The sequence below is a fragment of the Dermacentor albipictus genome, chromosome 1 (assembly GCF_038994185.2).
Source record: "Dermacentor albipictus isolate Rhodes 1998 colony chromosome 1, USDA_Dalb.pri_finalv2, whole genome shotgun sequence".
Taxonomy (NCBI): domain Eukaryota; kingdom Metazoa; phylum Arthropoda; class Arachnida; order Ixodida; family Ixodidae; genus Dermacentor; species Dermacentor albipictus.
In genome coordinates, this window is record NC_091821.1 from 186325261 (window position 1) to 186346700 (window position 21440).

At 48.3% G+C, this 21440-nt stretch overlaps 2 protein-coding genes and 1 pseudogene across 5 annotated transcripts; 1 reads left to right on the forward strand and 2 right to left on the reverse strand.

Annotated features, from left to right (window-relative positions):
- Positions 1–732: 732 nt before the first annotated feature.
- On the reverse strand, positions 733–10393 carry LOC139054080 (uncharacterized). Of its 3 annotated transcripts, none has more exons than XM_070530604.1 (5): positions 10285–10393; positions 8812–8931; positions 8097–8273; positions 7741–7845; positions 733–922 (listed from the first exon to the last, which is right to left on the reverse strand). In XM_070530604.1, exons 2-5 carry the CDS (start codon positions 8914–8916, stop codon positions 860–862), a joined length of 450 nt encoding a protein of 149 aa, XP_070386705.1. In that variant the 5' UTR covers positions 8917–8931; positions 10285–10393; the 3' UTR covers positions 733–859. The 3 variants fall into 3 exon arrangements, with proteins under 3 accessions (XP_070386705.1, XP_070386703.1, XP_070386704.1); XM_070530602.1 differs by lacking the exon at positions 10285–10393 and adding an exon at positions 9337–9487; XM_070530603.1 differs by lacking the exon at positions 10285–10393 and adding an exon at positions 9178–9290.
- LOC139054082 (uncharacterized) lies at positions 10331–21201 on the forward strand. Of its 2 annotated transcripts, XM_070530605.1 has the most exons (6): positions 10331–10389; positions 10505–10585; positions 12887–13000; positions 14927–15094; positions 17777–17869; positions 21055–21201. In XM_070530605.1, exons 3-6 carry the CDS (start codon positions 12905–12907, stop codon positions 21124–21126), a joined length of 429 nt encoding a protein of 142 aa, XP_070386706.1. In that variant the 5' UTR covers positions 10331–10389; positions 10505–10585; positions 12887–12904; the 3' UTR covers positions 21127–21201. The 2 variants fall into 2 exon arrangements, with proteins under 2 accessions (XP_070386706.1, XP_070386707.1); XM_070530606.1 differs by lacking the exon at positions 10331–10389 and having other exon boundaries at positions 10396–10585; positions 17780–17869.
- LOC139056147 (piggyBac transposable element-derived protein 2-like) lies at positions 19015–19626 on the reverse strand (annotated as a pseudogene).
- Positions 21202–21440: the final 239 nt, after the last annotated feature.

Consider the following 21440-nt stretch of genomic DNA (forward strand, 5'->3'; position numbering starts at 1 on the left):
TTAGTACATGTGGACTTGTCCTATCTGGACGGCCAATATTTACTCGTATGAGGCTAGTACTCTCGTTTTCCATAAGACGTCACGTTTCTGTCAACTTGTGCTGACGCTGTCATCTTAGCGACAAAGAACACACGATTAAATACTTGGGAAGACAAGGAAAGACAATGGATCTCAGTCACCAAGCAGTTTACGTTGTTACGTCACGCTTTTTGTTGCTCAGTACGTGCTACATACAAGCGTTTCTTTTTTTTTCTGAACGTGAAAGAAGCCTGCGAATACACGCAAAACTGCCCCGCGACTGGCCGCTCGAGGAATATTGCGGTCCCTCGCGGGCTTCACGCTCGGAAAAACATTTTTATGCAGCACGTATTCGGCAACATAAAGCTGTATCGGGAGTTTTACACGCATATTGCTCTACAATGTTCCCATTGACACTTCTTATTTAATTAAATTTGAGAAATTGGGGCTAATTATGCAGTTAGACGGAATACGAAAAAATAATGCGAGTGTCCCCAAGCGATGGCAAACATTACCTTGGTTCGGTCCAGCTGCATGGCATTTACATATTTTGAAGTATTGGTGCATGATAGTTGGGACACCCTGAAAACGTTTCAATGGCATGCACTGCGTTGTAGAAGTCTAGGTACATTGCGGTCATGGCCACCGTCGTGAAGCCCCTGCAGGCTTGAAGTCACCAGCAAGCCGTGCAGGTGCAGCAGCTTAAGGTCGACGTAATCTATAACGCTTTAATTGCAATTGAAACTACAAGACAGAATTGAGAACACCATCGCTGAGGGGCAGCGGTGGACAGGATGGAGCGGTGAAAGGTGCAGTACCGATGTTCGGGCCCTGCGCACGCTCACGACGCCAGAGTGCTGAGACCATGGCACACGTGGAGTACCCCGACGCCGAGCAGCGTGGTCTGAAGGAGGAGAGAGAAAGGAATGCAAACACCATGTCGCGTACGGCGGCAAATCTCAAAAAAGGTGCGCGCTTGCATTCCAAAGTATAAAGCTGCACTAACACTTAAGCAAAACCGCGCGGGTCGCTGCTTGAATGCAAAGCTCACGCTAGAATGCTGGGAACCGATAATGTCGTACCTCCGAGACAGAAAAGTTCTTAAGTTAGCTTTGCAGCAGGAAGACCGACAAAGGAAGCAAGGGAAGTGGGAAAAAGAGTAGAGAAAAATTACTAACAGAAAGAAGCCAACAGACAGACAGACAAAGAACTTTTATTTTGGTCCTGAGAAGACGATGAGTGTCCCCGTTAGGGGGCAGCGTCTGCGGGCCGCACCCACGACGGAGCCGGGAGGTTGAGACTCTCGGCGATATCGCGGGCTCTCTGGACAGCCCTGAGTTGCTCTTCCTTGGCGGAGCTGGTGACGAGCCGAAGCCAGTCTTCCTCCGAAGAGGGAGACCCTGAGCCCCCGCACAAGTCCGGGCACTGCCAGAGCATGTGCTTAAGAGTGCATCTGGGATGTCCACAGCGCGGACAGCCCGGGTTGATGCCACCTAGGAACTTTGAGCAAATAAATGGAGACGGATACGTCTCCGTCTGCAGCATCCGCAGGGTGATTGCCTGTGGTCTGTTTAGGTGTGGGTGTGGAAGTGGAAACTTCCGACGCCCTAGTTGATAGTGCCTGCAGACCTCGTTAAAAGTAAGGAGAGGGTCCCTGTGCCATTGCCATCCCCCAGCCTCCGATTGCCCACTTCCGGCGCGGCGGGTGAGATCTCGCGCCTGGGAGTGAGCAAGTTCGTTGGCGTTGGGGACGGCTTCATGAGCATCGCTGCCCATGTGACCGGGGAACCAGATTAAGTGCTTTTTGCCTGTCCAAGATGCTGCAGAGAGAACGCGAGCGGCTTCCTTGCATACCGAGCCTTTCATGAATGCTCTAACGGCAGCTCGCGAGTCTGTGAAAATAGTGGAACGGTTCGTGGTGGCCATGGCGATGGCTACAGCCACCTGTTCGGCTTTGTCGGCGTTCACATTTTGATGCGTAAGCGACGTCAGCAGCTCCCCCCGCAGCGATGTAGCCACCGAAACAAAATGATTGGAAGCAGCGTATTGCGCAGCGTCGACGAAGGCGACGGTGTCCTCAATCTTAGCCGCCAGGCTAAGGAGGGCCCTGGCCCTCGCTTTACGTCTGCCGTAATTGTGCTGAGGGTGCATATTTCTAGGTATCTGGGATACCGAATACATTTCTCTGACTTTGACGGGGAGCGCGCACTCCCTCTGTTTGGTGATGCACGAACCTTGACCGATATGCGCTAGTAGCTGCCTGCCGGCTTCCGTGGAAGCCAGTCTTGCAACTTGTGACATCTGCTGCGCCTCGACTATCTCTTCAAAGGTGTTGTGGACACCTAGCTCCAACAGCCTTTCAGTACTGGTGCTCTGTGGGAGACCCAGTGCCTTTTTTATGCTCTTGCGAATGATTGTTTCTACTCTAGCTGCGTCCCTTCTGCTCCATTTGTGGGCCAGGGCTATATAGTTAATGTGGCTGATTAGGAAGGCGTGGAAGAGTCGCCTTAGATTATCCTCCGATAGCCCCCCTTTTTTGTTGGCCACCCTCGTGATTAACTTTGTCATGGAATCGGCTTTGGTTGCGATGCGCTCTAATGTGTAGTCATTACTGCCGTCCTCCTCCAGGAACATGCCCAGGATTCTGATTCTGTGTACTACCGGAATGACGGATCCGGTCGCGGTGGTGATAGAGATATCGGGAGGTGTCCCTTTCTTTGCACCGATTGTGGGTCGGTATAGTAGCAGTTCCGATTTCTTAGCCGACAGGCAGAGTCCTGCCTTCGCGAGAAACTCCTGAACGACTGTGATCGCTGTTTGTAATTTCTCTTCGATGTACCCGTCGCTACCTCCCTCGCACCAGACTGTGATGTCGTCGGCGTAGAAGGCGTGACCGATACCCTCAATCTCGGCCAGCTTTTGGGAAAGAGCTCTCATGGATAAGTTGAATAAAAAAGGGGAGAGGACTGCCCCTTGCGGGGTGCCTCTGGGTCCGAGATCGAATGTTCTCGAGCCCAGAGCTCCTAGGCAAATAGTGGCTTTTCTATCCTTTAGGAAGGAGCTGACGTACTTGTAGAATTTTTGTCCTAGACCTGCTTCTTTAATCGATTCGAGGATGTGAGAGTGTGTTACCTTGTCGAAGGCCTTTTCTAGGTCGAGTGCCAGGACGGCCCTCGTGTCTCTGGAGGCCTTGTCAATAATCTTATGTTTTAGAAGCAGCATTACGTCCTGTGTGGACATGGATGGTCTGAATCCAATTTGGTTAAACGGAAATAGATTTCTTTCCTCTGTGAATTTAGCGGCCCTATTGAGAATGACGTGCTCGGCGACCTTTCCCACACAGGAAGTGAGTGAAATCGGCCGTAGCGAGCCAAGCTCTAAGGGTTTCCCTGGCTTCGGGATGAGGATTACGGTCGCGTTACGCCACTCCAGTGGTACCTCGCCTGTCTCCCAAACCTCGTTGATTTTATTTGTGAGGAGCTCGATGGCCCCATCATCCAAATTCTTTAAGAGTTTATTTGTGATCCCATCGGGACCCGGTGCTGATCTGCAGTTGAGTTCGTATAATACCTCTCTCACCTCCGCGTACGTGAAGGGGGAGCCCAGAGGGTCCGTTTCGTTCTCGTGCGTCGCAGAGAGGTAGTCATTGTTTGAGCCGGGTTCGATACAGAGGTACCTCGAGGCCAACTCGTCCGTAATTTGTTTCTCGGTCATACCAGAGTTTTTTAAGTTGTGGATGAGCCTATCAATAGTGAGCCTCTGATTGGCTTTGGATTGTTTGTCCCCAAGCAGATGCTTGAGGATGTTCCATTTTGCTCCGCTCCTCATTTGCCCGTCGACGGCGTTGCATACTTCGTCCTATTGCTGCCGAGCGAGGGTTTGGCTATGTTCATCTATTTGCTTATTAAGTTCTGCAATCTTTTTGCGTAGGCGTCTATTTAACTTTTGTGTTTTCCATTGTGCCTGTAGCGCGTTTTTGGCTTCTAGCAGGTGTGCTAATCTACTGTCCATGCGCTCTACCTTTTTGTCCGTCTCTATTTCCTTTGTGGAAGCAGCAACGTCTTCTCGGAGGCGGGCGAATAATTCCTCTAACGAGCTGTATTTAGTCTCGTCCTTCTTTCTGATAGCTCTAAAGAGATCCCAATCCGTTACTCTGAATTTTCTGAGAGGTGGTGATGACACTCTTATCGCGAGGCTGCTGATGTAGTGATCACTGCTGAGGTTCTCTTGTAAATTGGTTCATACCGGTTCCTCCGCATTCCTAACCATGGTCAGGTCTGGCGTGGTATCCCTGCTGACTGAGTTGCCAATTCTGGTGGGGTATTTTGGATCGGTGACCAAGGTGAGACCGCAGGCTGCTATCTGTGCCGCGAGGGCCTTGCCCTTGGCCGTATCTTTGATGTAACCCCAATCTTGGTGTTGTGCGTTAAAGTCCCCTGCTATGATAAGCGGATGATCGCCTGCAATTTGACATGCCTTCTGGAAGAGAGCGTTAAACGTCTCCCTTCTGTCGGCTGGCGAGCTGTACACGTTCAGAATGAAAACGGATTGGTTGAGTTTAGCGTTTTGGATGAGCTCGATCATGATGTGTTCGACTTTTAAGTTCGGCCTAACGTCGTGACGTAAATAGGCGAGGCTCTTTGAGACGAGTGTCGCTATTCCTCTTTTGCCCTCCGAAAAGTGCGCTTCTGCATGGTAGTCGCGAAGAGCGATCACATCGGTGAGTGTTTCCTGGAGGAGGATTACTGACGGCCTTTCGTTAGCAGAGCTAAGTAGTTGTTGCAAGACTGCCTTCCTTTTGCGGAAGCTGGCGCAATTCCATTGCCAGATAACTAGATTGCTTGAGTTAGCCATTTTACTTACGTAGTGGGGGCGTACCGAGCAGCGCAAGCTGTCTGTCGGATTCTAAAATTTGGAGCCTCGCTGTGTGCTCGTTCAGTTGGAGCTTGATGGGGCTAATTTCGGAAACTATGTCCGATCTTAGCTGGTCAAGCAGTTGCTTAATCCCCGAGACGTTAAGCGTCTCCTCGTCGTCCATGGGCTCGGGGCTCGCCCTGCGTTTAGCGCCTCTGTTAAGAGAGGCGGCTGCTGCGACAGCTTGGCCGCCGATCGCGCGTTCTCTCTGCTGCATTTCCTGCAATAATGACTTAATTTCAGACAGTTCCTTTTTAAGAGACGCGTTTTCGCGCTCGAGTGATTGAATTTTGCCTAGCGTTTGCTCTTGGAGTTGCCCTTGTTGTGCGGGAGCACGGGTCTCACCTGTTTTAGCTGCCTTTTCCGCCCAGGTGGGTTGTGAGTTGATCCGGACCCGGGATCTGCTCCTGGATCTCGATCTAGAACGTTCCGCGGTGGCGTTCCTGGGAGCGTTCGTAGTTGGCGTTGTGGCTGGAACTGGGGTTCCTCGACCCCCAGCGTTGCTCGTTGTGTTGTTCTTGTTGCCGCGCTTCCTTCCTCTTCTGCGTCGTCTCCTCACGACATAAGGAACTTGATACCTGTTTTTGCAAGTTCGGTCGCCGGTGAGGTGAGCGTCTCCACAAAGCGCGCACTTGGGTTGCACACATTCGTGTCCGTTTGTAGTTTGCAAAGTTCCGCACTTTTCACACACTTTTTCGGTCGGTCTGGGGCAAACGTCGTGCCTGTGACCGACCCGTCCGCAGTTGCGGCAAGTGTCTATTTGCCTCTTGTACAGCGTGCAGCGCACCATGTTGGGGCCGCAGCGCACATAGTTGGGCACTTTCATGCCATTGAACAGTATGATCACGGTAGTCGACTCTTTTATGCGCCTGACTCCGAGCACCATCGGGTTTCTGGGTGTGACAAAAAGGCTTTGCAGTGCAGCTTCGGGCAGATCGGCATCGACGCCTCTGACCACGCCTCTGCAGGTATTACCCGGAGGCGTAATGTATGCCGCGATAGGGTGCCGTTTGTCCGCCAAGATAATCTCTCGGACCTGGGAGTATGCAGTGGCGTTCAGTTCGGAGGGTGTGCTTATAACAAAGATATTCTGCATTGCATTCGCACACACGATATCCTCCTCGGCTGCCACCGGGGGCAGCTTGGCCGCCATTAAAATGGCGTTCGTGACTTTGATCTGACTGCATTTTCGCACGTCCAGCCCTCCCCCCGGGCGGACGACAACTCGAAAGTGGTATTTAGGCAGGCGCGGTAGCCTGGAGGCTGCGGCAACCTTTCTTAGCTGGCTGGCTTGTTTGGCGCCAACGCGGGTGCCTTTTTGCGTTGCCTCGCGCGTCTCGTTCTCGACGCAGGTTTTGTCCGCGTTCCGCTTTCTGTGAGCGGTAATCCAGCCGTTGGACTCGGCGTCTTCTTTGGAGATTTGCTCTCCCTGTACCATTGCCTCGTAAGGCATGGCGGAATGTTTTAGAACGCTCTTGGGCGTCGGCTCAGCGAGCTGCCGCACCTTCCCGCGCTACGGCGGAGCCGATGTCGTGCCAAGCCAAAATAGGCTTAACCCTTGGTGTCGGAGAAAGGACACACAAAAAAGGTTTCAGTGGACCTACCGTGTTAGATGCGCCATCCAATTGCTCCTTGTAACTTCCCGGAGTCGTTGCAGCAGAAATCGTGAGGAAAAAGTACATTGGAACAAGTAGGACAACTTCGGTTGGCGGGGCTGATGCAGACACGTCCGCACGTCACGCCGCCATCTAGCGTCCTCAAGAAGCCAAGGGCCGACTTACGAAGGCAGTAGGAGGGGACAGACATACGTGGAGGAAGCATTAGTAACGTCGAGGATCCTTGAGAAGGAGCCATTTGCTAAAGGGTTGGGTACAGAAGGGAGAGTGCCCAACCTAACTGTTTGTGTTGGTCATACAGAATAAGTTTTTTTAAGATCTCTTATGTAGTTCCAGCTCTTACGCGAGAGACGAGTAGGCCATAAAACAAAACAGGTCTGCAAAACTATGATCTAGTGTAATGTGGTAATTACATATGCCCTGTATTATGTAGATCAGCAACAAGAATAGTTAAAAAAACTATAGCCAATATTCACAAAAAGCTCATACGCTAGAGTCGTTCGTAAGAGTAAAGTCCTGGCAATCCTCATGCTGGACATATAATGCGAAGGCCGCCAGCCAATGGCAAAGAGCAATTACGAACGAAAAGCTTTGTGAACTCGGCCATATATAGATTTCGAGGGTGGACCAAAGGCTATCACAATACAGTGTTTCGCAATAAATCGCATGTTATCGAGTACTTGCCAGAAACTTGCTTTAAAGATTAAATTGCTGGGATTTACGGGCCAAGACCACTATCCGGTTGAGAGGCATGCCGTACAGTGGGGGGCTCCGTGTGAATCTTTACCACGTGGGTTTCTTTAACCTGCACCCAGTGCACGGTGCACGAGTGTTCTTGCATTCCATCCCCGCGGGAAGTCAGCCATCGCGGCGGGGATCGAGCCCGTGACCAGAAAAATTAACCGGCGTTTTAGTTTAACTGGCCCCCAATAGAGTGTGTAAGTGCCAGGCTGTCTGGTGGTTGTGGAACAAATTTTACGCGCCAAAAGAACTAGCGTTGTGTTTCTGAGACCGACTCAAGTGTTAATAAGCATATTGACTATATCTAAAACACAATGAGGCCTATTCAAGCTTTATCAATAATTTTACGTTTTATGAAGTTGGGTAACGTTAATTCTGTCCCGCTGCGTGAAACTAAAGCGATCTCACGTATAGTTATCACGCAACAAAGCATCGAAGCGCGCTTACTCACCCCAGTGAGGTTTCTGTACCGCAGGCCGTCTCCTTTGTTGACACCATAAAAGACAGCGCATCCTACAAGGAAGAGTAGCCCGGCCGTGCAGTGGTACAGCGAGTACTGCGGTAATGGAGCATAAGACGCGAAAGTTGCTCAGGATCCACTCAGTCAATTGCAGTGTTCAGTTTTACAGCTAAATGCGCCACCTGTTTCAGCGAATGTCATGAGAATTTATTAAATACAGAAAGTTGAAGACAGAAGATATTTCTATTTTCTTTTAAAGATAGAAGGTAGAGAGAAGATGAACACGACATAACAGTACAGGGCGCATGCACCGCGACGTGTACTGCATAAAGAACACAAATACGCACGTAGAAAGTTAGCGGCAGGTGGTGCTGGGTGGAAGGCGAGGCCATGGCCGAGATGATGATGAGCGTGTTGTTCAGACAGTAGGTGAAAGCCAGGAGGAAGGCGGCGTGCGCATACCACTGGTACGTCACGCTCTGCCCCATCAGCAGGTACAACACCATCAGCATGGCCGCGCCCACCTGCGTTGGCCAAACGAGGACGCGCGTTACTCTCCTCGTCCGCAAATACAAAGCACGTGTCATACTTCGGCTGAGCAACGTGCAATGCTGGAAGCGCGTGCTCAACAAAATACGTGAACAAAAAGACGGTGACAAGCGGCTTGGTGGCGTGGGTGAATACACTAAGGTACCACGACAGGAGTTTTGGAAATGGTGTTGGAGTTGTGTGGGAACGACCTTACGGGAACTGCCATGAAGCAGTCTAACACAAACGTAAAGCTTCCAAGCCTAACCTTTGTATTGCAGACCGGAAAACAGTTTACTCGCAAAATGTTGTGTACTCGAGAATACTTTATCCACACACCTTCGTAAAATAAGCTACTATAGAGTTTTGCGATAAGTTTCGAAGCCTTTACACGAATCATCTCTCCAGTCGGACAAAGGAGTTTTGGTGGACCCGGCTGCGGAGTTTTTGTGTCACGAATGCTGCAAAGCTCGAGCGAATGAAGCGCGCTGTGCCACTAAACAACCTAGGTTTTCTAGCGACGCAAATTCTTACCGTCTCAAGAGCGGTCATAATTCCCTGTGCTGTGGTGATGTAGCGCGGATTCGCTTCAAGCTTCAGGGGTGTGACCCCGGAACCGGTGGTCTCTTGCAGCTTCATCTCACCAACAGGTTCCTAAGGAATTGTGACAGTAGCTTGGTTAATGACTGCACCTTGACTTAGTGAAAGCTCACTGGAACGTAAAATTTTCCCCTGACATGTATGCTTGCCATTTTAGCTTGATCGTCACAAACATTTACTAATGTAAGAGACATGATAACAAATTCTGATACAGTTTCGGTTACAAAAGACAGATCACGGCACGGAAACGCTGTTCTCTTTGAGCATGCGCGTACTCACTCAGCCGGCTACATCACCTACCGCTATAGGCATTCACACGTCACACTCCAAACCTCTTGACCAGCGAGTAGATCTCGCGGACATCTGGTATTCGTGTCGACCTCAACGAATTGAGAAGTGGATGATTTCTCGCCTAAGCGGGGCGTGTTTTCTCTGCTCCACCAACGAGGCCGCGCTTACGTTGGGCTTTGGTGCAGATGCGGTTTTCTCAACGGGAGAACGCTGCGAGGTAGTGGCAGCCATGGTCGATGGATTCCTCGTATTCCACGGAAGAGGCGCGTCTCGTGCCACGAGCGCTCGGGTCAAGCTGCCACCGCTTTGTTCTTCTCTTCCATCAGCCGTGTACGCCTACACGCGTGCCGTTGGAAAATATTCTCGTATAATCTTCTGGTTTTTCGTAGTTGAGAGAATGAATGCGCATTGCCTAGTCTTATTTATTTTTTTGTGAAGAACCCACTTCAAGGGGCACCGCTTCAAGCTTGGAAGGGCTCAGGCAACGACGCTGCATGGCATCGCTTTCTGTTTCCTGCTGACTACAGAGGTACGGGGAAGTCTGTTGACGGCGGTGCTACTGAGACAACTGCAATGGCCGTGACGTCACGCTACGAACGTGCTGTATGCGATTTTGACACATTGGGTTCCATTGCACAAATCAAACATCGGCTACACAAAATCACATTCCTTGGGGGTGCGAGGGCTTACCCCCTCCCAGATCACTCCTGCCAGCTCCCTCATAACAGACGTGGGAGGAGCTGCTCAGAACGCCGGATCAAAAACTACAATAAGCCCTCGTTACCTGGGCCGAAAGGGTCGCGCCTCGTGAGGGGCCATCCTAGGACTCGGGCCTGCCAGATCATAACTGAGCAGAATCTCAATAAAGTTGTTACCACCACTACCTGTATGCGAGTGATCAACGTTTTGAAAAGCGTACGACACTGCACCTCCAGTTTGTAAATACATTGTGCCCCGCTATTTGGGCCATCAAAATATACAATAAACATCAACAGCAAATGGTCGCCTCGACGTACACGATCGGCTAAGTGCGTATGTGCCCTTATAAGCCTGAATAAAGACGAAGACACATCTGCCAATTTTACCAATTTTAGTATTATCTGTCTAATACCATACCAATTTTGGCCAATCCCCAGCAGTGGTTATTCGCAATCGTAGGAGGGAATCCAATCCGATCCAATCCTGCTACTATACCGGTCCTCGGCCAATCCGCCAGTGTGGGTATGTGCCACTAACTTCTAGGCTCTATATCTGGCAGCCACCGTGCAATTTGCTGCCGCGCTAGCGTTTACATACCGTATTGTGCTTACTCTGTCGTCCTGACCGCACGCCGCAGGCATGGCGTATGGTTCATTCCGAACAGCTGCCCCGGAAAACTGCTGTGCCGCGTTTTGATTGACCTTGCGGCGAATCTTTCGTGAGTTGATGCTCATTTTGTGCCCTGTCATTCATAGCTGAGAACACGTTTGTGGGCGGATTTGAGATCGCTCCTTTTATTACACTGCAGGCTTGCCATGTGCTGTCGTAAAGGTTGCTGCTAAGGACCATTGTGCAAAGCCTTTTATCGGCGCATGCCTCGCAACATGTCTGCGTTGTCTTTTCGACTAAATTGGGACGAAGTGTGTATAGTAACAGGACGACATAAGTACGCAAGAGCGAAGAAAGGGCGCGTTCACCCATGCGTCCTTGTCCATATAACTGACCCACATTGCCAGACTTGTTCTTTTAGACGGACTTTTCTCGCAAGTGTTTTTTTTTTTCGTAATTGGTGAGTGGCGCAAAAGTATACAAGCAGCTATATAGGACATTTGCGTGGCTATGGTAGACGAAGATCGAACAGAGATCATTACGCAAAAGCTCCACGACTCATCACATTGCAGCGTTGTCGACTATTGTGGCGAACTCTAAAAAAAAAAAAACACACACACACACACACACACACATAGTAATTCAAGAACGAGGACTGAACGCTTTGTGGTTTTCCTCCGCCTTTCTGGTACTGGACCCATATTCTCAAAAGTTCATGGCACATATTGACAAAAATGTTCTTACGATAGAACTATTCAGAAGAGTAGGTATCAGTGAATGATTCTATCGTGCATATGATTTGTGAAGTTGGCCGGTCAATGGCAGAAAGCGCTTGTGAACAAAAAGTTTTGTGAATTCTGGGCCACTTTTGATAGTAAACGTCCTCCTTTACCGGTGTTCGGACACCTACAGCGATCAGCTTGGTAACGATATTATCGCTGCGGCGGCGACGTTTCGTGAATACATGCTCCGTTATTTCGCCGGCGAAGATGAGGCCCGTGTTTACAAAAAGCACTTACGCTAGAATTCTTCCTAAGATAAAATTTCAGCCATTCCTGATGCTGAACCTATTATTAGTGAAGGTGGTCAGCAAGTGGCAAAGAGCACTTAGGAATCAAAAGCTTTGTGAATTCGGACGCCGGGCCCGTGTTTTGTAACGTTCTATGAGGTGTCTGACGTTAGCCATGCTGTTCAACGGAACAAAATATTTAAAGAAACACGGTTCATGACACGACTTTAAAACCTACGGTATTCGATTTTCAGAACGCTGATCACCGAACACCCGTAGGTTTCATAATTTAATGTTGCACCGTGTTTTAAATAACATTCTTCGTTGAACGGCCATGGCTATCGTTAGCTCGAACACACGGAATATCTTTTAGTCTCCTTTTCGTGTGCGTCGCGCCGAGCAGCTTCTCGTATCGATAACAGCAGTTCGGCGACCTCACATAGAGCGAAAAGAATGAAAAACGAAATGAATCTTTAGAAAAAAAAAACGCTCTTGCAAAGTAAATCAGGGGCCGGATTTACATGCGTTTTGGTTCGTAAGGACTGTTTGCGAGAAACTTGAATTGGCCAGGTTCTAGGACGATGATGGCGTGCGTGCGGCCGCTTCTCCGGGCAAGCAGGCAGCCTTACTGATCGACTAACCGGTTGACCCCTTCGCTTATATGACATGACCACTATCACCATGGTCGGCTCCTGGTATGCTTGGGAACACCATTAGCGTGCGAACTGCTGTGTTAATATTGACCTTGCCCCGCTTGCCATGTCCTATCGGTGTCATTATGGATTTTCATTTCATCGGTCCTTAGCACCGCAACTTCTGTTCTCGTGATATCGACAGCAAGCTCAATTCAGCACTTTGGTTGTGATTTTATATTTGTGTACGTCCTACGGGCACCTAGATTACATTCAGACTTTTAAGCAGGCGTACAAACGACTCCGCCTGGAGGAAAAAGTGCTGAACTAGATGCACCAAAAGGTGTACTTGCGCCTTAACTGCTATTTGAACCATTCGCTTTTGGACCCAAGTATGGTGAGAATTTATTGCGGTCGCGGACGTCCAACAAATGAAAAGGAAACTGGGCCTTAGTTTTTGCCTGCCCTATCTTCTTGAGGCGAGAGTCGGGTAGAGACCGTTAACGCACGGTCCGCTCGACGCACTGGAATAGCCAGAGCAAGATTCTTTGCTTCCAACACTGCAAAAGGCACTGTTCACCTTTAATTACACGGAATGGCATGTTCATCTCGACGCAACGGCACATATGCAGGAATAAATGTTGGTGTTGGATATCTAGCTATAGTGGACAGATTGCACGACTATATTGATATATTGGCGAGACATTGCGAGATAGCTTGGTTATTGCTGTTGTATTAAAGCGCTAGCCGCAATCTCAATTCTCTGCAGGTGGGCGTATGAAGAATCATGGACTTAGATACATCGGAGAAATCTCTAAAGCTCGACATCACATTCGAGGATTACGTCGCAACATTCAATGGACTGTTCAACGTCGCTGAGATGGTGAGGAGTTTGAATGAACTTCTCGCTACGGCTTTTGAATGTACTCCGGATTGCACCGAATATGTTTTTATAGGAGCCGTGGGCACAGAGCTAACTGAAATAAATAATTTCGCGGTGCTGCGAACCAAAGGACCGAATTCACACGCGGTTTTTCTTTCGGAAGATCTGCTTTTCATTGTCCCCCTACCTTCACCAATGTTCTGTTCGCTATCACGGTTTGCTGCCGCGTATTCTTGCGAACCGCTTCACAAGTTAACGGCGCTATTAGTATGGGCCCTATATGTGCCAAATTCACAAAACGTTTGAGGAATTGTGTGTAATTGGCCCGTCACTTTCATCGGCATCATGTTTCTTTTTCTTCTTTTCTTCTTACGATTGGCTGGCGTCTGATTTTACAGATCTTTTTACGAGGGCGAATCAGAAAGCCCTTGCTCCTATTTTTTGTTAGCTAAAAGAAGGTACATACAGTTAATTACAAATATACGTACTAGTCTACGCAACTTACACCATTTTCCACATAGTTCCTACACCCGTTCAGAAATTTGTACCATGGCAGCACTAAATGTGAGATGCCCCTGTGGTAGAAATCGTCCGGCTGACTGTGGAACCACCATAGCGCTGCTGTCTTGGCTTCGTCGCTGCACGTGAATCGCTGTCCTGCCAGGAACTTCTTCAGCGGGCCGGAAACGTGGAAATCACTGGGGCGACGTCCGGTCTGTATGGTTGGTGGTCCAGACTCTGCCAGTGAATGACCGGAGCTTGTCGCGGTTCTGATTGCCACATTTCATTGCTCGCACGCCGTGGGCGTGTGAAGCACAACCGCCATCTTCAACAACTGACAGCAGCGCCGTGCCGCGGAGCTACCGGCAGATAAGGCCGGGCCGGTCCAAGAAAGGTCCACCGTTGTGAATGGATATGCTGATTTCGCAGTTACAGCCGTAATTTGGCTAAAAACGTAGGGGCACGGACTTTCTGATTCACATTCGTTGTTACGTATTGCTTCGTGAACACTGAGGCCAGAATCGAATTCACAGAGGTTCTTGTTTGTAAGGTCTGTCTTTTGTTGGCCCACAACCTTGGCTATCAATAAGTTTGCTGTCATGATCGGCCGGTGTTCATGCTTACAAATCACTACAGCGTGCGATCTGCTCTGTAAATGTTTCCTATAAAATCACGATAAGTGTCATTAGGTTATCTACATGTTAGATACTGCATTGCGGCGCTGACGATGGTCTTCGTTCAGTAAAATCAGTCGCAGAGAGAGATTAATAGAGCTCTTCGGCGTTCGTGCAAGTTTGCCTTATAAGAGGTCCAGCAACACCCCTGGAGTCCCGGCCACGGCGGCCGCATTTCTATGGTGGTGAAATGCTAAAAACACCCGTGCACTTAAATTTAAGTGCGCGTTAAAAAACCCCAGGTGGTCCAAATTTCCGGAGTCCCCCACTACGGCGTGACTCATAATTAGATCGTGGTTTTAGCACGCAAAATCCCACAAGTTAATTTTTGTTCGTCAACACCCCTGTTGGCCTCTTTTTTGCACCTTATACCGTTTGATAACCTCCTTCGCACACACATTTGCGCCAGTGCGCGCACTGTCGCGCCATTGAGGATGAAGGTTGCCCTTGTTCTTGAGGTATAGAGGGCGGAGCACGAGCGCAGGTGCACCTGTCTAAGTAATATGGCGCCTCCTGATTGCGTGTGATATTCGTAATGTCCCGGGGAACTTGAATGGCGGCAGTGCCTGCCTCGAGTCGACGGGCTTGCAGTAACTAGAGGAGGAAAGGACAGAAGAGGGCGCGATGACAAGTGGCGTTGCCCTCTTTGATAAACGCGTCCACAGATCTAGCGGTGGTGTTTGGCCACAATGCCCATTTACAGCAAGTGGTAACGGGCGCAGCGTCCCCACAAATGAGCGTTACCACGCAGGTGGGCGGCATCGTACTGTTCGCCATAATGTCTATGAAGAGCCTGGACACCAAAGCGGAATCCTTCTTGTACGGTATCAGTTACGCGTACGCCTTCAATGGGATGCAAATCTTGCTCGCGGGCTTCCTCAACCACGACTCTGCAGTGATCGTGCAGCAGCTGTTCTTCGTGAGTCACCTCCTATATGTATAGTGGAAGACAGTTTGGTAGAACATATACCTCAAACGAACTTTTCACTTCAACGCACTGCTGCGAAATCGCCGCCGCCTGCTGTGGCGTCCTTCTTCGTCCCGTCTTCGGGCTGTTTCTTCCTTGTCAATATAAACCAACTATGCACTCGAGGACAATGTTTTGTGGCAATAAAGGGGAAGCTACGCGTAGGCAGAGCACGCGCAAGTCTACATTATTTATTTACCTAAATTAATTCTTATTAGCCTAAGCCGCGGGGAAGAGAATATATACGCGTATTATTTACAAGAGGAAATTAAGCCAAAATGCATCAGTGAACGTTAAGTATGACTTATTTTCCCGCTTTCCTCTTCCGTGTTTGCATCGGCAAGTGCGAAGCTGTCGCCCGTGGAAGGTACACTGATGCCTCCCCCTCCCACCCCCCTCATCCAGTCTGTTCCAGAAAGCCAAAAGCGCTGTCAAGCACAGCCAGAACACATGGTGTAGTATATTACACACGTGCTCCTGTACCTTTCCCTTCATTGCCAGAGATCTCGTTGTCCGCGTGTAATGAGCTCGAATCAAGGCTTCAAATCCCCCTTGCTCATTAAGAAACCACGGAACATGTATACTACACATATAACTTTTGGCAGAACATTGCAATGCCGCTCTATACTGTGCGCTCCATATTTTTGACTTATGTTGCACCAAGCAGCATGTCAAATTAAGCCACTTACTTCTGAACAATTCCACTCAGTCTTTTTTTTTTTCGAGAAAGTTCCTCATCTTGATCAAGCTTTCATGTGTTACGAATTTATAGACCGCCCTATAACGTAAAACTATGCTAATTTGTTTTTATTTCAATCTCCTGACGTCAAACTTGACACAAACTCAAGCATGACACAGAGCGTTGTTTGAACAGGCCACTGAAACGCGCTCCTCGTTTATAAGAGGTCACGTTTGTTTGCTTTTAAAGCGAGTAGCATTGCCTACCTTGATAGAGTTTTCCTATCTAATTGGCTGACAAGAGGCAAGGAGCATACAGAAGTGGAGAAGGTTTCGGCGGGGCCGGGATAGCTCGGTGAAAGTAGATAAGCGGATAGGCAGGGTAGAACACGGAACACGATTGGTCCGCTTCTCCTTGTTTAGCTTTTGGTGGATGGTAGAAAATGGCGGCGGCTTGCAAAGGAAGGATACAAGTGCCACTAAAGCGGATCCTGAGCGTGAAAAAGTTGGCAAAGCGAGGGTCGTGTACGTGCCGAAAGAGCTCCACAACGTTATGCTGCCGCGCAAGCATTTTCATAATACGCAAATAAATCCATTCTGCCCGGCAGCTCCGAGTAGCCAGTGCCAGAGCGATCGGTGGGCAGACATCTTATATTCATTTAGGAACGGGCCAGTCTCCGGCTATTCCGAATAAAAATTAAGTTTCGTTAGGTATATAATGCATCTTTAGTGCGTACACGTCACTTTGACGTGAGAGTTTTCGCGGTTGTGCGACGTCGCGTGACAGACAGGCAAACTGGGTGCAGCCCGAAATCTTTTGACCAATATAGCGGATGATTGCGATGACGAAAAAGTCAAACCCACAATTGTTGGTGCTAATTACGGCAAAGCTAATTAATGCACAGCTAATTAAGGTCCAGTTTATTAAGGCACTTCACAAATAAGAGAGGCCGCAGGAATATATCTATACACTTTAGCTGAGTTCGCCTAAAAACAAGCTGTAGGGAACCGATTCGTCACTACAGGTTGCCACTACTTGCGTAAATCTTTGCATCTTGTATGCTCCGACAGTCATACTGAACTCCACATTCGGCCAAAATGAAAGTTCAAAAGAAATTGGCGTGACCGGCGTACCGCACTTCGCACACATCCATGATTTTCCACTCCGACCCCCACTTTGATCATCCTCAGTGAACTTGAAACGTATCCGCCGTATTATAAGAACGCCCAAATCACTCCCTTTAAGTAATATACTATACCACAGCAAAGTCACAGAGCGTGATCTATCTAAGCAATTACGTAAAGGGCCTTTTATTACCTACAGTGTGGGTCACGAGAATATGCATTATTATGTCTACGATTCTAGTTTGCAGCGAGCAGGGAATACCATATATATATATATTACCGGCAGAGCACGCGATAGTTTGGGCGAGTCGGTGGTATTAAGATATGTACCACCAGAGATGAAAATGGTTGCGAGGCACGAGGACCGTTCGCATGCACAATTTACGCACACTACTGTGCCCCTTGGTATGGACGCGAGGTTCTCTTACCCGTGTTTGCGGCTCTGTCATTTTTGATGGTTCTAGTTTTTTAAGACGGAGCACTGCTCTTGTTTATAGTGAATACAGACCGGACAAACTCTCATCTTGAAGCTGCCATTTCAGTTAGTTTAATTTTAACCTAGGTGCTTAAGCTATAATACCCACAACGCGCTTTTATTTTACTTCTTTTGCTTTAAGGAAAGGAAAGAAGTACCCAGCTTTTTTTTCTTTTCTCAGTACTCTATACAGTTTGGTGAACATATTTTGGCGGAGACGAAACACTGTGATGAAGGAGGGCTACAGTAGCCGGTTTAGACGCCAAACGAAATTCCTCAGTGTTACACAATCTTATTTGCAAAACTACATCACGAAGCGAAATCGGCGTCCTGATACTCTCTCATCTTGTACGCAGCAGTACGTCAGCCACCAGTGCATCGGAACATTATCGTACGTTAGTGGTGCCATGCTGCTCACCTCGCAAGCAGACGCGCTAAGCGCGGCCGGGGTAAGTCGACATACGTGATCACAGCTGTGCTCCGTTCAGATTCAGGCTGACTCCCGATGTAGCGAGAAGCATGCGCGGGCGAGAGACAGGTCAGATGAAGGAGCAGTAAATTCAGACTCGGTTAATATTACATGACGATCGTATGGCACTAGCAGAACACAGCCTACAGTTCCATCTCCATTATCGCTGCGGAAGTACGGTATTGCACGTCGGCACTGTGAGACTTAATATATTCGCTGATAAGGCACGAGAAGAAAAAGAAGCGCAAGTGAAACAAAAACGAAATCCTGAGGAATACTTCTTTCGGTTAAACATCGTGACCCTACAAAATGCTGATGGAGTGGAGCAGAAGGCAGCAAAAAACTTTTCAATGGAGCTTGTAGGCGGCCGAGAAAAGGTCATTCTGGCCGGGCCACGGCAGCGCAGACGTGAGGCTCGACATTGCTCGAGCGGAAAAAAAGGCACGACCGAGAGACAGGGCACCGTGGGAATTATGCCGGGTGCGGAACGTATGCGTCCGAGAGGCTAGCCATCCTGTAGCGGTGTTACAAGTGAAACGAAAGACACCGCCTAATGTCATAGAATTTGGAAAGCCATGTAAAGTTTACTAATGTTCACCCGCGGTTATAAGTCTGCGGCTAGCACCTGTCTTTCTTTCCGTCTTTTTTTTTGCTTATGCCAGGGCTCTTCTTATACACTGTCTGTAGTAAACTTTTGATCGCGTTCCCCGGGTGTCAGCTTCCGCTTAGGAATGACAAAAAAAAAAAAAAGCGGGGGGGACGCTTCGGATGTGCATCAAGGGTCAGAGGAGGTGACGTGCACGGAGTACGAGTCCTGTGACGCGTGCTGTAGTAAAGTTGTAACCTTAACCCTTTACTGCACAATTTTTTCTTTTGCCATAAGATTATTCATGTCGTTGCAGGGAACCATACCAATAGTTGTAATAATAAAAAAAATATGTTCAGTGGACTTTTACAGTTTGTATTGGCAGAAAAAGGGTACGTTGCATATTTGCAACAACGTGCACATAAAGAAAATGTTGAGGAAAGCCCGGGTTATTGTGTTTCAAACTGTCACATTTATTTACATGACAATCAGCAAGGGGGAACACATGGTATAATAGAAAGCTATTTCACTTGCTTGCTTGAAAAGGTTGGTTCTATACCTTGAGCAGTAATCAGTAAGTAATGAGAAATGGTGGACTCATTTTGTAGTGTGGTACACAAAAAAGCAATTGCTCTTGTTTGTGGAACAGAGATGCACTCCACATTTAACGCAGTAGCTCATGCAGATTCCTGTGCAGCCAGGAAGCTTGCAGCGCTGCCGCTTCTTGCTGCAAAGAACCCAGTGACCAACCTCAGGAAAGCAATGAAAATAATGAGCACTGAGGCAGATATTCTTGTTGAGAAATAATACATGATCTAGCCTGACATCCTGAGTTGGAGTTGATGGTCCCTTTTTTTTCTTCTCCTCAGAGGCTTGTTCTACTGACTCATTGCTAGGCCTTCCTCGCTTTTCAGCGCCGTCTTCCCAGCCTTGCAGAGTGATGCAGCCAGGTCCATCCTGAACTCAGCCAACGGAAGTAGCCTTTCAGTGTACTGATCGCGTTTTTTCATGACGTTCCTCTTGTAAAGGAACCAAGCATTTACAGCTGTCAAGTCAAGAATGTGCAGAAAACCAGGAAAATAATATTTTTTCGACCTCTAGTAGGGACAGTAAATGGAGATGAGGGAGTTCAAAAGGCCGACGCCTCCCATTTGCTTATTGTAGATGGTGATCACTGCAGGGCATAGTATCTCACTCTGCTCTTTTTTTTTTACGATTATACCTTGATCCACTTGTAGCAGTCTTTGTTCCAACAAATGAAGAGAGCAAAGTCACTGCTCAGGTATCTTGCTACCTTGTGCATGACAGCTCAATTCCATCCACAACCGCAACTCTCTCTTCAAAATATCCTCTTCCTTTTTTTCATTTCTTGCTCGCTAGGTAGGCATGGGCTGTCCAGCAGGCCAGGCCTACCTAGCAGGCCAGGCCACTAGCACAGACATAAGGGTGAAGCCGTAACGATGCGAGACAGCAGAGCGCGCGCGCGCTCACCCCGATAAAAAAATTCGGGCATTCCACCAGGCAACACATTTCACACACGATGAATCCAAACAGACTTACACTCGGGGTCGTCGCCACTCCCGGAAAGTTCGCTGTCTTGGCTATCTGACGGAATTGCTCGGCAATAATAAAGTTTAGGATCCATTTCTAGTTCCAGAACAAAAATCAAACCCAGTGAGCACGTTGTTGCAAATACGCAACGTAGTAACTTTCCGTCGCAAGAAATAAACTATTGCGAGAAAATAATGTTTTTTGCCATCTAAACGATTAGGAGGATGTATTGCACAGCTTAACATTTTTTTTCCACAGGTTATTTCCTTCAAAAAGGCGTTTATAACTGGCAAAACTTACCTGTATAGCTACGTGCTGGCGCGAGCAGCGTCCACCATATTTGTTTGGCAATAGTTGCGCAGAATGAACACAGAGAGCAGAAAATAAAGACGCGTTTTTCAAACTATTGTTGCAGAAATGCAACAACGTGTACAGGAAGAACCAAATGAACTTAGATTTTGTTTTTATGGCCGTTTATCGGTATGTTGCATATATGCAACAAGGTGCAGTAAAGGGTTAAAAACAGTCAGCTCAGAGCGTGCTAAAGACGCACATGTGTCGCCGCAGCAGGTATCGAAAGCGTAATGACGCGCTTATTTGCTTGTCTTGGTATATGATTAAGTCATTGCTGGTTCGGGAGATGCGAGGTTTTTTCTGGAGATTGACTGATGCATATTATCTGTTTGAGCGCGCACAGCGCGCAATATAAATGTTCAGCAAAATGGAACGAAGCCGTTTTCCGAGTTTTGTTTTCTTGGAACAGGCCATTTTCATTACAATGCATTTACCCCTATAGGAGTGCGCGTTGCCTGTTTGACATAGTTAAACACAGTGTGCGTTACACTTCGTGGCCCACTGATAAAGTCGATTTCGCTGCTGCTCGTGATCCAATGGTGACGCAGGGACATCGACGAAACGAAATGATAGTGCCGGGTCAGAAAGGAACATTCGAAACTGATTTCGCGCTTCATGCAGGCACGCTCGTCATATAGTAGGAGTAATTCTTCTTTTTTTTCATTCTTTTGCAGATTATTTCGATGCTGATTGGATCATGTCACTTTTTCCACTTCACTCACCTTTTCTTCAAGCTCTACGGCTAGCAGCCGCTGCTGTCTCCAGCTCGAGTTCAATTGTAATTAAACCCGCGGTACTCTTCCGTGACGTCTGCTTCCTTATGTCTGTTTGCTTTTTTTCCTCGCGCGCATAATTTTAAACGAAGCGAACGCCCACACACGCAAGGGTGTGTCTACACCCTGAGCATGCTGTGGCGTTGTGCGATCAGAGATAACGCGCTATAAAAGTTTTCAATGCATTTTTTTCTTTTATAAGCGCACTATTAACAGAGAGTATCGCATTGTTGCGAGAAACGCGAGTGCTTTTTCCAACGACCCAGGCGCATCATGCCTGCCGCAGC

Coding starts and splice junctions, on each gene's coding strand:
- LOC139054080 (XM_070530602.1), bottom strand. CDS start 9,399: ATGGCTGCCACTACCTCGCAGCGTTCTCCCGTTGAGAAAACCGCATCT. Junction 8,932..9,336: donor CATCTGCACCAAAGCCCAAC/GTAAGCGCGGCC, acceptor ACAATTCCTTAG/GAACCTGTTGGTGAGATGAA. Junction 923..7,740: donor GGTACAGAAACCTCACTGGG/GTGAGTAAGCGC, acceptor CTCCTCCTTCAG/ACCACGCTGCTCGGCGTCGG.
- LOC139054082 (XM_070530605.1), top strand. CDS start 12,905: ATGGACTTAGATACATCGGAGAAATCTCTAAAGCTCGACATCACATTC. Junction 13,001..14,926: donor TGTTCAACGTCGCTGAGATG/GTGAGGAGTTTG, acceptor GTTACCACGCAG/GTGGGCGGCATCGTACTGTT. Junction 17,870..21,054: donor ACGCGCTAAGCGCGGCCGGG/GTAAGTCGACAT, acceptor ATTCTTTTGCAG/ATTATTTCGATGCTGATTGG.